Genomic DNA, 12,180 nt, shown 5'->3' on the forward strand with positions numbered 1-12,180 from the left:
CCCCGAATAATGACGAGAAACTTCAGGTAGAAGAAATATCTGTTTCCATCTCATTGTTTGTTATTTCCCGATTAACGCATTTGGATATGGGTCAGCTACTGTATATCCCTTTTAGTATTATAATTTGTCGTGTATACTGTACATTGGCAATATTCAAAGTTTTATTCAACAATACGCTACGTGCCAACTCATTTGAAATATTTCCATTTGAAAAGTTTCAATACTAGATCAACCACACAATAGTTTTGTGCGACAACATTTGACATGAAGTTCAATGGAAGCACAGCAGTGACACAATGGGTACAACACAATGTTCTGGTAATAAGCTGAATCATAGCAGAAAGCAGAATGCTGCATTTAAGTGACACATTGTTCAAGTTAGAGAAAAATACAGAAAACTATGTGCAGGGGTCTAATAGTTTGTAAGTTGCATATACAGTTTGACCATATTTTCTTAACAAAACACCTTTAAGTCTGGCCTGTATCTCTTTCCTCCCTCATCCCTTTAACTCTCTGTATCATACACACACGCAGACAAGTAAGCACACACATTTTTATCTACTCGTAACAAGGTGTTAGGAGGAGCAGGTGGAGGGCATTCTGCCACATGCTGAACCATCCGTCTGTTGCTGCCTGTCTCAATATCACGCTAGGTACACAGCATACAAATGCAACAAAGCTGAGCGAAACAAGCACTCTGCAGCAATTTGGAGACAACAAATACGACTCAAACACTTGTGAGAGAAGAGATCACAGCCAAGATATCAGACAAAGACTGACTGTGAGGCAGCAGAACAGCGGACATCTTTGCTGGCTTCAGCTATTTGTTTTGTCTTTTTCTCTCAGGATCTGTGACTGAGAAAGTGTTCATTTCAAGCCCTGGCTTCTACTGCCATTCTATAAAAAAGAAATATAAAGAAGTGCAAAATATAAATGCAGAGATGGCAGAATGAAGTACGTTTTGTATATTTAAAAATGAAATTAGAATAGTAAGCAGTTATATATTTAATAAAGTACAAAACAAACATGTGAATGCAAACTGTACAATCATTTATGAATCATTAATCCTTTTCCTTGTTTCAGCATTTCATTATATCCATGTTGAGCAGAAAGAAATGCTACATTTGTGGAAACAGGGTTAAGTGTTTCTATTGGAATAAATAGATTGGAGCAAAACATAGAAATAGAATAATATGTATAAAGAATCTACAGTATAATCTATGTACAATATTTACATTATTAACCTAAAAATATTTCATTCAAGAAAATGTATTCATTATAACACTTGTCTTGTCACAAAACAAACTCTCATTGGCGGGTTAACTTAAAAAGATATTATTGAAATGTCAAATAAAACCTTAGTATTTAAAATTTAACATATAAATAGTTTGGGTACCTTGTAGGTACCTCATAAAATATTCAACTAACTTGCTTGGTTTTATATGACCTGAAGTAATCTTCATTTTTTGAACGAAAAAGGCAAAACTGTATTAACTTCAGTCAAAAAAAACATGTACATTTCAAGGCATTCTTACACTTTCATATCGCAAAAGAATGTCAGCAAAAGTCAATTAACATCTGTCCCAAAGTCAGATAGAAACAGTGCACGATCAGGTTGTGTACTCACACAAGTTTCCTTTATCCCTTGTGCAAAGAAATGGGCGACCAAAACCAGTGATTCAGGCTTTGATAAAAGAGAGCAAAGCCACACAGGAGTCTTCAAGTGAAATGAGTTCCATCTCAACTCTCCAGTTTATCTCAGCAAACCAAACTGTCACTGGGGGTATCAGGAACTTGTCTAATCACATCGTAGATGGTGGTGTGCATATCCTGAACTGACTCGAGGCGAGCCAAAGATCTGCATGATGCCTGCAAGACAGTTGCATAGGGAAATTTAAAAACTACACACAACTTTTCAACAATAGACAAAGGCTTAAAATCTTCCTGCGTTATCACTGAATCCATGGCGATGTACAACATGTTAAACATACCTGTGCAGATTCCATTTTCCCCGGTATGGAGACAAACTCGTAGATGCCAAAGTCTTCTGTTGCATCTTCATGACCTGTTGATACACAGGCTTTAATGTCAGGCCAGTGCATTAGTATCTATTTTGAGTCAAACTTTCCAGTTACATGATGAATTTACTGGCACCATAAAACTGCTTTTCAGTTGGAATCAATGAGACATCCTGACCTTGTTTACTTTTCTGCTTTAAACTCCTCCTGTCTCAAAGCTGTTTTTAAGCAACGACTTTCAGTTTAATGGAAGACCATATAATCACCTTCAAAATACGATGTAAGATATTTACATTTACATCTAAATTTGATGTAGGCATACCCTATAATGGGATCGTCCTTGATAAACTGGTTAAAAAAAAACATGCAGTGGCTTACCTGAACGATGTGGTCGTTTCTGCTCTGAAAGCGGTCTGCCAAGGAAAATAAAACTGTTAGTTGCTAATACACTTTGTATGATAGAAGTACTATTGTTAATATCTGTATTCATTTTATATTCACAGTTCTTACCTGTTGTATATGCTCATCAGAACTGTTGATAATGGACAGAAAGAGACAGAGGGAAATAATTAGTCACAGATTATTAATATATCTTTGACTTATTCAAATGCAGTAGATACTTTGCCCTGGTTACCTTCAGTTTTACTGACATCTACAAGTTATTTACATTCATGATTAATCTCAACATGTAAGATCTCAAAGCAGCAAGCTGTTAGTGTTCTCTTACAACTCTCAGCATGTAGACAGGCAGATTTTAAACAGACAAACAGGTTGCAATTCTTACTGCTAAAACAACCTCTGTCAAAGCAGCAGAATAAGCCATGGTCTTACCTCTCTTAGGATGGCAGGTTCTCCTGAGGAAGAACAGCAGCATACAGCCGATGGCGAACAAAGAGCAGACGATAATGGCTGCCAGAGGGGATACAGGGCTGCCCTTCTGGCTGTGCTTCTCTTTCCCTATAGACAAATACATGAGACAATGATATTAGCCAAGCTGATTAGAGGGATGGCAATGTCGAAAGATTGGTCCACCACCTTGGTTCAGACTGAAAGAACTCAGCAACTATTAGGATTCTCTTAGGATACTTTTCCTCCAGCACAACAATGAGGTTTTTGGGTAAAATCTTGACACCTGTTAGATGGATTGATGCAGAATGTGGTAGTAATATTCAGGGTCTCTACTCTAGAAGATGCATATGAATAACTTTGGTGATAACTTTTCTGCTAATGCTATCATCAAGTCAAATTTTGGATTTGCCCAATAGGCCTAGCTTACTTGGGTTTATGACCAAATCCCTGCACTAATGATATTCCCATCAGTCTTAGCTGTGCATTGCTAATTACCGAATATTAGCATGCTACTAGGCTATACTCAAATAGAACCTGTTAGACATTAGCATGTTGGTATTGTCACTGTTAGCCTGCTCATGTTAGCATTTAGCTTAAAGCACCAGTGCTGGACACAGAGACTCCTGGAAGGCATGAGCGATGCGGCCTCATGATTTCCAGGCGATAAAAGACGCGCCATGTGTCCCAGGCCTCATTCAGCGGCTAGCATGGCTAATCTTGATAAAAAGGTTTGTCATCAGAGGCTTCTTTGGTGAAGTTTGATCAACACAAATGGATGCTGGTCATGAATTATGTTAACTCAATAAAGAGCATTTTAAATCGAAGCAAGTATCAACAGTAGCCACCAGGGAGCCTTTCCCAGTATCACCACAACAACATATCAATGTTGCATTCGGCACACAGAAACTCCACATGCCATAAAACTTAGTCAACAAATACAACAGCTGTTATCCTCTGTTGACTTTCCCAGCCACTGAACTTTAATACAGGCTGAGGGCACTGACACCTAGCAACAGAGATAAAACAGCAGTTTCATAATAGCCATATATATTTCATGTTATATCCATAACCTGGTTTCACTTTTCACCTGTTGTGCACACACTGCTTCATCTACAGTATTTTATCCACCCGCATGTTCCCAAAGCTGGCCATGGTGTTTGTCATTGTCAATATATATCTCTCATAGCTCATAAACCTCTTCTGCTTTTTGGCACGACACATTGTTTACAGAGTGTTTATCTCAAAGGATTCCCAAAACCTACCCACGCTCTGCTCTTTCCTGCCATGTTCCACCCTCTACCCACCTGTTCCAAAGCTGGCCACCACCAGAGTAAATTGGGCCTCGTCCTGCTTCTGCGTCTTGTTGTTGAAGGCGCGGCACAGGTACTCTTCAGTCTGGGCCAATCTATAGGAGAGAACCTCCAGCCGCGGGCCCACAGTGATGACCTGGGTGGTGTTGCGGCTCTTAGACATCCAGACGTAGCTGTTGGGTGGGTTGGAGTCAGCCTGGCATTCAAAGAAGACCAGCTCTCCAGGATTGATAGTGAACACTTCTCCTGTTCGCAGGCCCTGGCCTGAGTTCACCTCCAGGTTGTAGGGGCCATCTGCAGGGGCAAGAGTGGGTCAGAGAAACATGACAGTTTGCTGCTGATCATTATACGGAATGGTTACTTTTCTATTAATCGTGTATCATGGGGCAGCAGCAGCAGCCAAAATATTGTGTATGCAGGGTCATAGGTTCAATCAACAGTCCAGCTGGGGAAATGAAAGAGCAGTGCTTGCCCTAGAACAAGAACACCAACAAAACAGCTCCAGTGAAAATGTTATGAGAAGCCATCTTGCTTATTAATCCAGAACAGTTTCTTGCTAGTCGTTTGATTTGTGTTATAATGTAAATGTTGTGAAAAGATTTAATGGAAAGAAATAATGTCACAAGATTGTATTAGGACCACAAAAGATTGATGTTTTGTTATTTTAAATGATGACAACAGCAGTGTCTCCCTACAGCATCTCTAAGGAAGGTAGTTTAACAAGATCTCGGTTTAAAGTCTGATAGACTTCACTGTAACACAACATAAGTTAGTGGCAACCCAAACATTGCAGATCTAGTGTGTTGCATCTAAACTGAACACTGTTAGTTATTTGAGTGTCATATAGTATTTGTAGGTAATACATTAACATGAATACAAATAGAACAGAAGCTGGACATAAAACTGAAGGAGGTATTTTAACAGTGCAGTGTACCTGCTTTCTGTAGTATGCTACTGAATGCTAACACAAACATGCTCTGTCTATGCAAACAGAGATTATAGCAACTCAAGACTTACTCGTTCTGCATGTTTGAGCAAACTGACTGAAGGGATAGAAAACATGATGTCGCTCAATTGTACTGCAACCTTTTACATAGCATCATTACATAAACATCAGTTTTGTGAAACGTAAAACACATTCAAATGAATTCATTGAATGATTATACATGTATTTATTTCTGGGTGCAAAGTCACAAAACGAGGTCATTTTATCAGCTTATCTATGCACTTTATGGAGAGAAGCTCTGTGAGATAAGTCTGCTCATATGCAAATACAGTCTTATGTTTTCAGGTGTCAGAAAGAAGTTTGATCTCACATGCATGTGACCTCATACAGTGAAAAGAGAGAGCAAAAACAAGCTTAGACGTATCCAATGTATTGGTTGTAGTACTGGAGCTTTGCCACAAATACATCCTACAGTCAAATGTTTTTAAAGAACAATTGTACAAGATAATTAAACTGAACTACACAGGTTATTCTGACCTTGTAAAGTTTATAGATCTGGTGTGTGGCCATTTAAAAAGACTTAATGGTATTTCACTATTTGGTACATTTAGGTTTATCCTGCCTAATTACAAGTTAGCAACAGCTTGTATAATGAAGATCACACCTGCCATGTTAGAGATTTTGGCAACCAGGGAGGTAAAACAAAATCTGATGCAGTCCCTGTAATATTAGCCTGGCATTACGGACCTCTTTTTGCTGTAATTTATCATTTCTGGTGCTCACAGCAGCCATTTTCTCATGAAAAATATGATCAAAGTGAGCACCACATCAACATCCATCTCCCTATATTATAAATCACTGAATATTACGCTCTTAAATGAACCACATTGCCATTCTCTGGGAACTAATTGGGAACTAGATTTGCATTTCCAGGTGGTCTTGGTGCAGAGACAGCAGTAGAAAGAAAAGAAGAAAACAAATATCTACTCACAATAGACATTGAGTTCCACGGCCCTGCTGTGCAGGCCCTGGCTGACAGCGTTGCTGGCCACACAGTGGTAAGTTCCCTTGTCCTCTTTTCTCACCGGACTGATTAACAATGTAGAGTTGTCTTGGGTGAAGTGGTATCTGTCACTGGCCCCAAGTGCGACATTGTTCCTCAGCCACTGGAACACAACTCTCGTTCCTGTCTCGACGGAACACGTCCAGGTTACGTTTGCCTTGTCCTCAACAACTGCATATGATGGGCTCTTCTCAACGACTGGACTGGACACAGGGACTGAGGAATAACCAAATATGTTAGGGCTGAGTCCAGAGATGACACTCAAATGGTCATTATGACATGTGATAGGAAAACACTCACCATCCACTGTTACGTGCACAGTCCTCCCCTCCTTGATAAACCGTCCTGTCTCGTTATGAAACGCTATGTTGAGGTTCAGGTGGTAATCCCCCTCATATTCCTGGTTTAACTTCTGGATTAGCAAAGAAACATTGGGTTCTTTAAAGAGGAGGTGGTTGTGGTGCATCATGTCAGTGATTCTGGCCTCTTTGGTAAACGTCACCAACGTGGTTCTGATGCCGCTCGGAGTGGTGTGGGACCAAGTTCCCTGGATCTCAACATCATCCAGCGGGAAGCGAGTCTCAACGGACAGCAGCACGGACTTCCCTTCAATGCCATGATGGACCAATGAAGGGATGTGGATGAACTCAGAGCTGACTTCTGAGTTGGTGAAGTTGGCAGGAAATGGAAGAGGAGGAGAAACAAAGAAACAAAGAGAGTTACTACACAAAGACATCGGGCTTCATACAGTACACATAACTAATGTAAAGCTTGTTTCAGAAAGAAGGTATAGATTTATAATCATTAGGTTATTTTAGGATGAACACACTGATTGTGTTTTTATTTCCATGTCCCTTTTCCCCTGTAAATCAAGTGCATATATGCTATATCATTAATGATATCTTGGAATAACATTGTTATTCATATTGTGCTATTGACTAAATGGCTTGATGGTGACAATGTGAAAGCAAAAGTGGGCTGTTTTCATTTAGAGATGAACCCAGTTCTGTTTGGTCGGCCTGATCTCATAATCTATATCCTAGTCTTCAAATTGTCCAGGTCCTGAAACTGTAGTGAGTTAGTATTGAGCAAGCTCATTACAGAGCCTCATTGAAGTCAGACAAGGATGAGTTACGTCTCTTAGATCCCAACTTGTCCCAAAACAAACACTCGGGCTGTCTGAAGTAACCACATAATCGTTGATCTATTGCATCTCGCTGTCTGTTAAACACCGGCTGGTTACCAGGGCAGTTTATTAACCAGAAAACAACTTGGAATACAAACACCAAGAATATTAGCTGTTTCAGCTGTTATTGTCATTTGAACTGTACGTTTTGATTTGATATATAACTATAAATAAGCGTACTCAGTATGCTGTACAGTTGAAATCATCTTTTTTCCCCTCCGTCTTCTCATCAACATCACATTCCTGAGATCAAGGATCATTAATATCATATCAGAGCTACGACCTGATGGTTTCATTTGACAACTTCAAACTTCACTATCTGTGTATTTTTTTGACAGTTTGAAGTGAGAAAAAAGTGAGGGACTGTGTTTGGATGCCAGGTTGAGTTAGGCGGCAGCATGTGAGTAGGCAGTTACTGTGAAGAAACTCACTAAAAAACCTCTCACTTTCCTCTAACTTGTGTCCCTTTGTCTCACTTCTGTCTGTCTATCTTCTCTTTCTTCCTCTTCAGCTTTCAGCTCAGTTTCAGAACTTGGAGGAGGTGGAAAATATTCATGAAGGACTGTTCGTTTGCTTTCTGATTTGACATCATTTAAGTGTGTTAAATCTCATGCAATGAAGTCTTGAATGAAACTCGGAAAAGTGAGTTTGTTCTCACCTTCTAAAGCAGGGGTCGGGAACCTATGGCTCACGAGACATACAGGACTGTCTCAGAAAATTAGAATATTGTGATAAAGTTCTTTATTTTCTGTAATGCAATTAAAAAAACAAAAATGTCATACATTCTGGATTCATTACAAATCAACTGAAATATTGCAAGCCTTTTATTATTTTAATATTGCTGATTATGGCATACAGCTTAAGAAAACTCAAATATCCTATCTCTAAATATTAGAATATCATGAAAAAGTATACTAGTAGGGTGTTCAACGAATCACTTGAATCGTCTAATTAACTCGAAACACCTGCAAGGGTTTCCTGAGCCTTGAAAAACACTCAGCTTGGTTCAGTAAACTAAATCACAAGTATGGGGAAGACTGCTGATCTGACTGCTGTCCAGAGGACCATCATTGACACCCTCCATCAGGAGGGTAAGACACAAAAAGAAATGTCTCAAAGAGCAAGCTGTTCACAGAGTGCAGTTTCAAAGCACATCCACAAAAAGTCTGTTGGAAGGGGGAAATGTGGCAGGAAACGCTGCACAACCAAGAGAGATGACCGCAGCCTTAACAGCATTGTGAAGAAGAGTCGCTTCCAGAATTTGGGGGAGCTTCAAAGACAGTGGACTGAAGCTGGAGTCCAGGTATCAAAAGCCACTGTTCACAGACGTGTCCGGGAAATGGGCTACAATAGCCGTATTCCCATGGTCAAGCCACTTCTGAACTCAAGACAACGGAAGAAGCGTCTGACTTGGGCTATGGAAAAGAAGCACTGGACAGTTGCAGAGTGGTCCAAAGTCCTCTTTTCAGACGAAAGCAAGTTTTGTATTTAATTTGGAAGTCAAGGCGCCAGAGTCTGGAGAAAGGCTGGAGAGGAGCAAAATCCAAGTTGCTTGAAATCCAGTGTGAAGTTCCCACAGTCAGCGATGGTTTGGGGAGCCATGTCAGCTGCTGGTGTTGGTCCACTGTGTTTAATCAAGCCCAGAGTAAATGCAGCTGTGTACCAAGAGATGTTAGAGCACTACATGCTTCCGTCTGCTGAAAAGCTCTATGGAGATGAGGAATTCATTTTCCAGCATGATCTGGCACCTGCCCACAGTGCCAAAACCACCAGTAACTGGTGTACTGACCATGGCATTACTGTCCTCGATTGGCCTGCCAATTCCCCTGACCTGAACCCCATAGAGAATATGTGGGGTATTGTGAAGAAGAAGCTGAAAGACACCAGACCCAACAATGCTAATGAGCTAAAGGCCGCTATTGAAGCATCCTGGGCATCCATAACACCTCAGCAATGCCACAGGCTGATTGCCTCCATGCCACGCCGCATTGATGTAGTAATCCGTGCAAAAGGATTCCCAACCAAGTACTGAGTGCATTAATGGACATTTTCAAATGTTTGATTTTGTTTTGCTGTTATAAATCTTTTTTTTTACTTGGTCTGAGGAACTATTCTAATTTTTTGAGATAGGATTTTTGAGTTTTCTTAAGCTGTAAGCCATAATCAGCAATATTAAAATAATAAAAGGCTTGCAATATTTCAGTTGATTTGTAATGAATCCAGAATGCATGACATTTTTGTTTTTTTAATTGCATTACAGAAAATAAAGAACTTTATCACAATATACTAATTTTCTGAGACAGTCCTGTACATGGCTCTTTCGATGACGCCATATGGCTTGCAGACAAGCTCTTCGCAGGCCTTTTTCCTGCTGTACCCAGCTGGATATTTCGATGCAAATGAAGCATGGTGTGTGTGTGTCAAAGTGTCACTTTACATTTGTCAGTTTCATCGATACAATTTTATCATTGCACATCAAACATACTGCAGATCCTGATCTCTCCACAAAGGCAAATTCCTCCGTCCACGTACGATAATCCTTTTTTGACATCTTTTCTGTCTTAAGGGTCTTAAGGGCAGATAAACTAGCTGGCTACCTGACCAAAAGGAGGAGTTTATTTCTTGACCTTTCAATGACCCGTGTCGTTCCGCATTATTCAATTAAATATGAGTTTTGGTGTCGACAGATTAAAATACATCGGACTATTATTTTTTTAATTTCAAAACTAATTTCTGCTAAATGTTTTACTTTAAAATAACATTATTTATTACTTGTTAATCGTGTTAAAACATGTCAGCGAGCCATATGGCGTCATCGAAAGAGCCATATATGGTTCCCAACCCCTGATTAATGCAGGCGTCCCATCGACACATTCCACTCTTACAGGCCTGTGTGTGTGTGTGTGTGTGTGTGTGTGTGTGTGTGTGTGTGTGTGTGTGTGTGTGTGTGTGTGTGTGTGTGTGTGTCTGTGTGTGTGTGTGTGTGTGTGTCTGTGTGTGTGTGTGTGTGTGTGTGTCTGTGTGTCTGTGTGTGTCTGTGTGTCTGTGTCTGTGTGTGTGTCTGTGTGGTCAGTAGCAGGAGTGTGTGTTTGTGTGTGTGTGTGTATGTGTGTGTGTGTGTGTGTGTGTGTGTGTGTGTGTGTGTGTGTGTGTGTGTGTGTGTCTGTGTGTCTGTGTGTGTGTCTGTGTGTGTGTCTGTGTGGTCAGTAGCAGGAGTGTGCCTGTGTTTACACCAGTTGAGTTCGAGCATAAAGGCAGAATGAGGAGGAGTGTGCCGAGCCCGCTCCCTCACTGTTGTCCCCAAACAACACGGATATTGTTGTGGTGATAGCGAGGAGATTAAAGTGACAATGACTTCTGAGGTGACAGGATATCTTCATTTAGTGGACACACACACACACACACACATTCAAACAACTATTGTGTGGAGACCCACAAGCACCTGCCTCTTATCACCCTCACACACATATTGGAGTTGTTTGGATACTAAATAAAGTCTCCCTGTGCGTGTCCAAACGCCACCATCTTCTGTCCTCTTTCAGATAAGACAAATGCTGCTCCTCAAGGTAGGGTTGATGATACAAACATGGAAGCAGGTGTGAGAGATCTTGTTTTAGGGTCTTTTCTGTTAGATTCATCTGGTCATGTGAGGAATGCTGGTCCATGTCTGTTATCAATGAGTCACAGAGCTGTGGCCTAGGTCACTTCTGCTTTCCACTAACAGCCTCCTTATGTCTTTACTTACAGCCGACAAGAGGAGAAAATCTAATTCTGTCAAGTCACACAGTGATGACTATGGAAAGGACATGCAAAACAAACCAAGATAGACTCCAAAAGGAACGCTTTAAACTTGGACTTACATTGCAAAAGCCAGGAAAAGATTGAGATACTTCAGTGTAAAGAACTTGTAATTTTGCCACAAATGTTACAATATTATTACGCCAAGTTTAACTTTTTTTAAAATAAAGTGATTGTCCTTGAATTCCCTTCACAGTTTTTTTTAATTTTGCAACCCAGTTTTATTACCACTTCTCTGACCTGAACCTTTTAAAGACAGAAGGTATTTACGAGTAAACATTTTGTTACTGGGCACCACAATTAAACTTCCTCAACTCACCCTCAGTTTTACCCTGCCAACCGAGCAAACACTGCAACCACAGTAACAGCTATAGCTGCATCAACGCAACGCTGACAACTCAAGCAAAACATCCCTCTACGGCAACTCACCTGTTAAGATGAAGAGAACAGAGCAGACAGAAAGCGCTGTTCTTCCTGTAGCCTCCATGGCATCTTATCCTCTAGGGATATGTGGGACTTCTGACAGGCAGGAAGGGAATGAGGGATGTAGGAAGAAGGAGAGTAGTGGAAGAGAAAAAGGTGGAGGAGGAGGAGGAAGAAGAGGAGGAGAGAAATGTGACTGGTTGTGGTGACAACATTTGCCAGGGAAATTAGAGGAGCTAGCTTTAGCCTGCATGCAGCCAGGCCCCTCCCCATGTGACACCAGGAGGAAGAAGAGGTCTACCTGGCAGAGAGATAGCATGATCCTTACATACACGCATAGCTGCCCTAAGGCTGAGGGTTTCACTCCTTCAAAGAGAAACTGAGACTTGAAACTGTAAAAGGATAGTTGGGTCTTTATATTATAATACACCAGCTGCTTGCTGCTTCAGTCCCTCAGGTTGTGAAACAAAGAAGAAGCAGGCAGACAGAGAGCTTTTAACCACCAACGGCTCTCAGTTTGGTTAAGTTACAGAGACGTCAGTAGACACAACAGTCAGCTATTCCGCGAGTAATCATTTTGTAGTCTA

The 12,180-nt window shown here is 40.7% G+C and overlaps 1 protein-coding gene across 1 annotated transcript; it reads right to left on the reverse strand.

The window, feature by feature from the left end:
* Window positions 1-964: 964 nt before the first annotated feature.
* Window positions 965-11,695, reverse strand: hepacam2 (HEPACAM family member 2). The gene is made up of 9 exons (XM_029443363.1): window positions 11,600-11,695; window positions 6,487-6,846; window positions 6,115-6,402; window positions 4,172-4,471; window positions 2,850-2,975; window positions 2,529-2,550; window positions 2,397-2,431; window positions 1,992-2,065; window positions 965-1,869 (listed from the first exon to the last, which is right to left on the reverse strand). The coding sequence occupies exons 1-9, from the start codon at window positions 11,655-11,657 to the stop codon at window positions 1,759-1,761; spliced, it is 1,374 nt and encodes a 457-aa protein (XP_029299223.1). The 5' UTR covers window positions 11,658-11,695; the 3' UTR covers window positions 965-1,758.
* Window positions 11,696-12,180: the final 485 nt, after the last annotated feature.

This window comes from Cottoperca gobio, chromosome 11 (assembly GCF_900634415.1).
Source record: "Cottoperca gobio chromosome 11, fCotGob3.1, whole genome shotgun sequence".
Taxonomy (NCBI): Eukaryota; Metazoa; Chordata; class Actinopteri; order Perciformes; family Bovichtidae; genus Cottoperca; species Cottoperca gobio.

Excerpts from the sequence above, each read along its gene's own strand:
- hepacam2 (XM_029443363.1), bottom strand. The coding sequence starts at position 11,657 with ATGGAGGCTACAGGAAGAACAGCGCTTTCTGTCTGCTCTGTTCTCTTC. Across the intron at positions 2,551-2,849 it reads AACCTGCCATCCTAAGAGAG|TTCTGATGAGCATATACAAC; the intron begins GTAAGACCATGG and ends CATTATCAACAG. Across the intron at positions 1,870-1,991 it reads GGAAAATGGAATCTGCACAG|GCATCATGCAGATCTTTGGC; the intron begins GTATGTTTAACA and ends ACTGTCTTGCAG.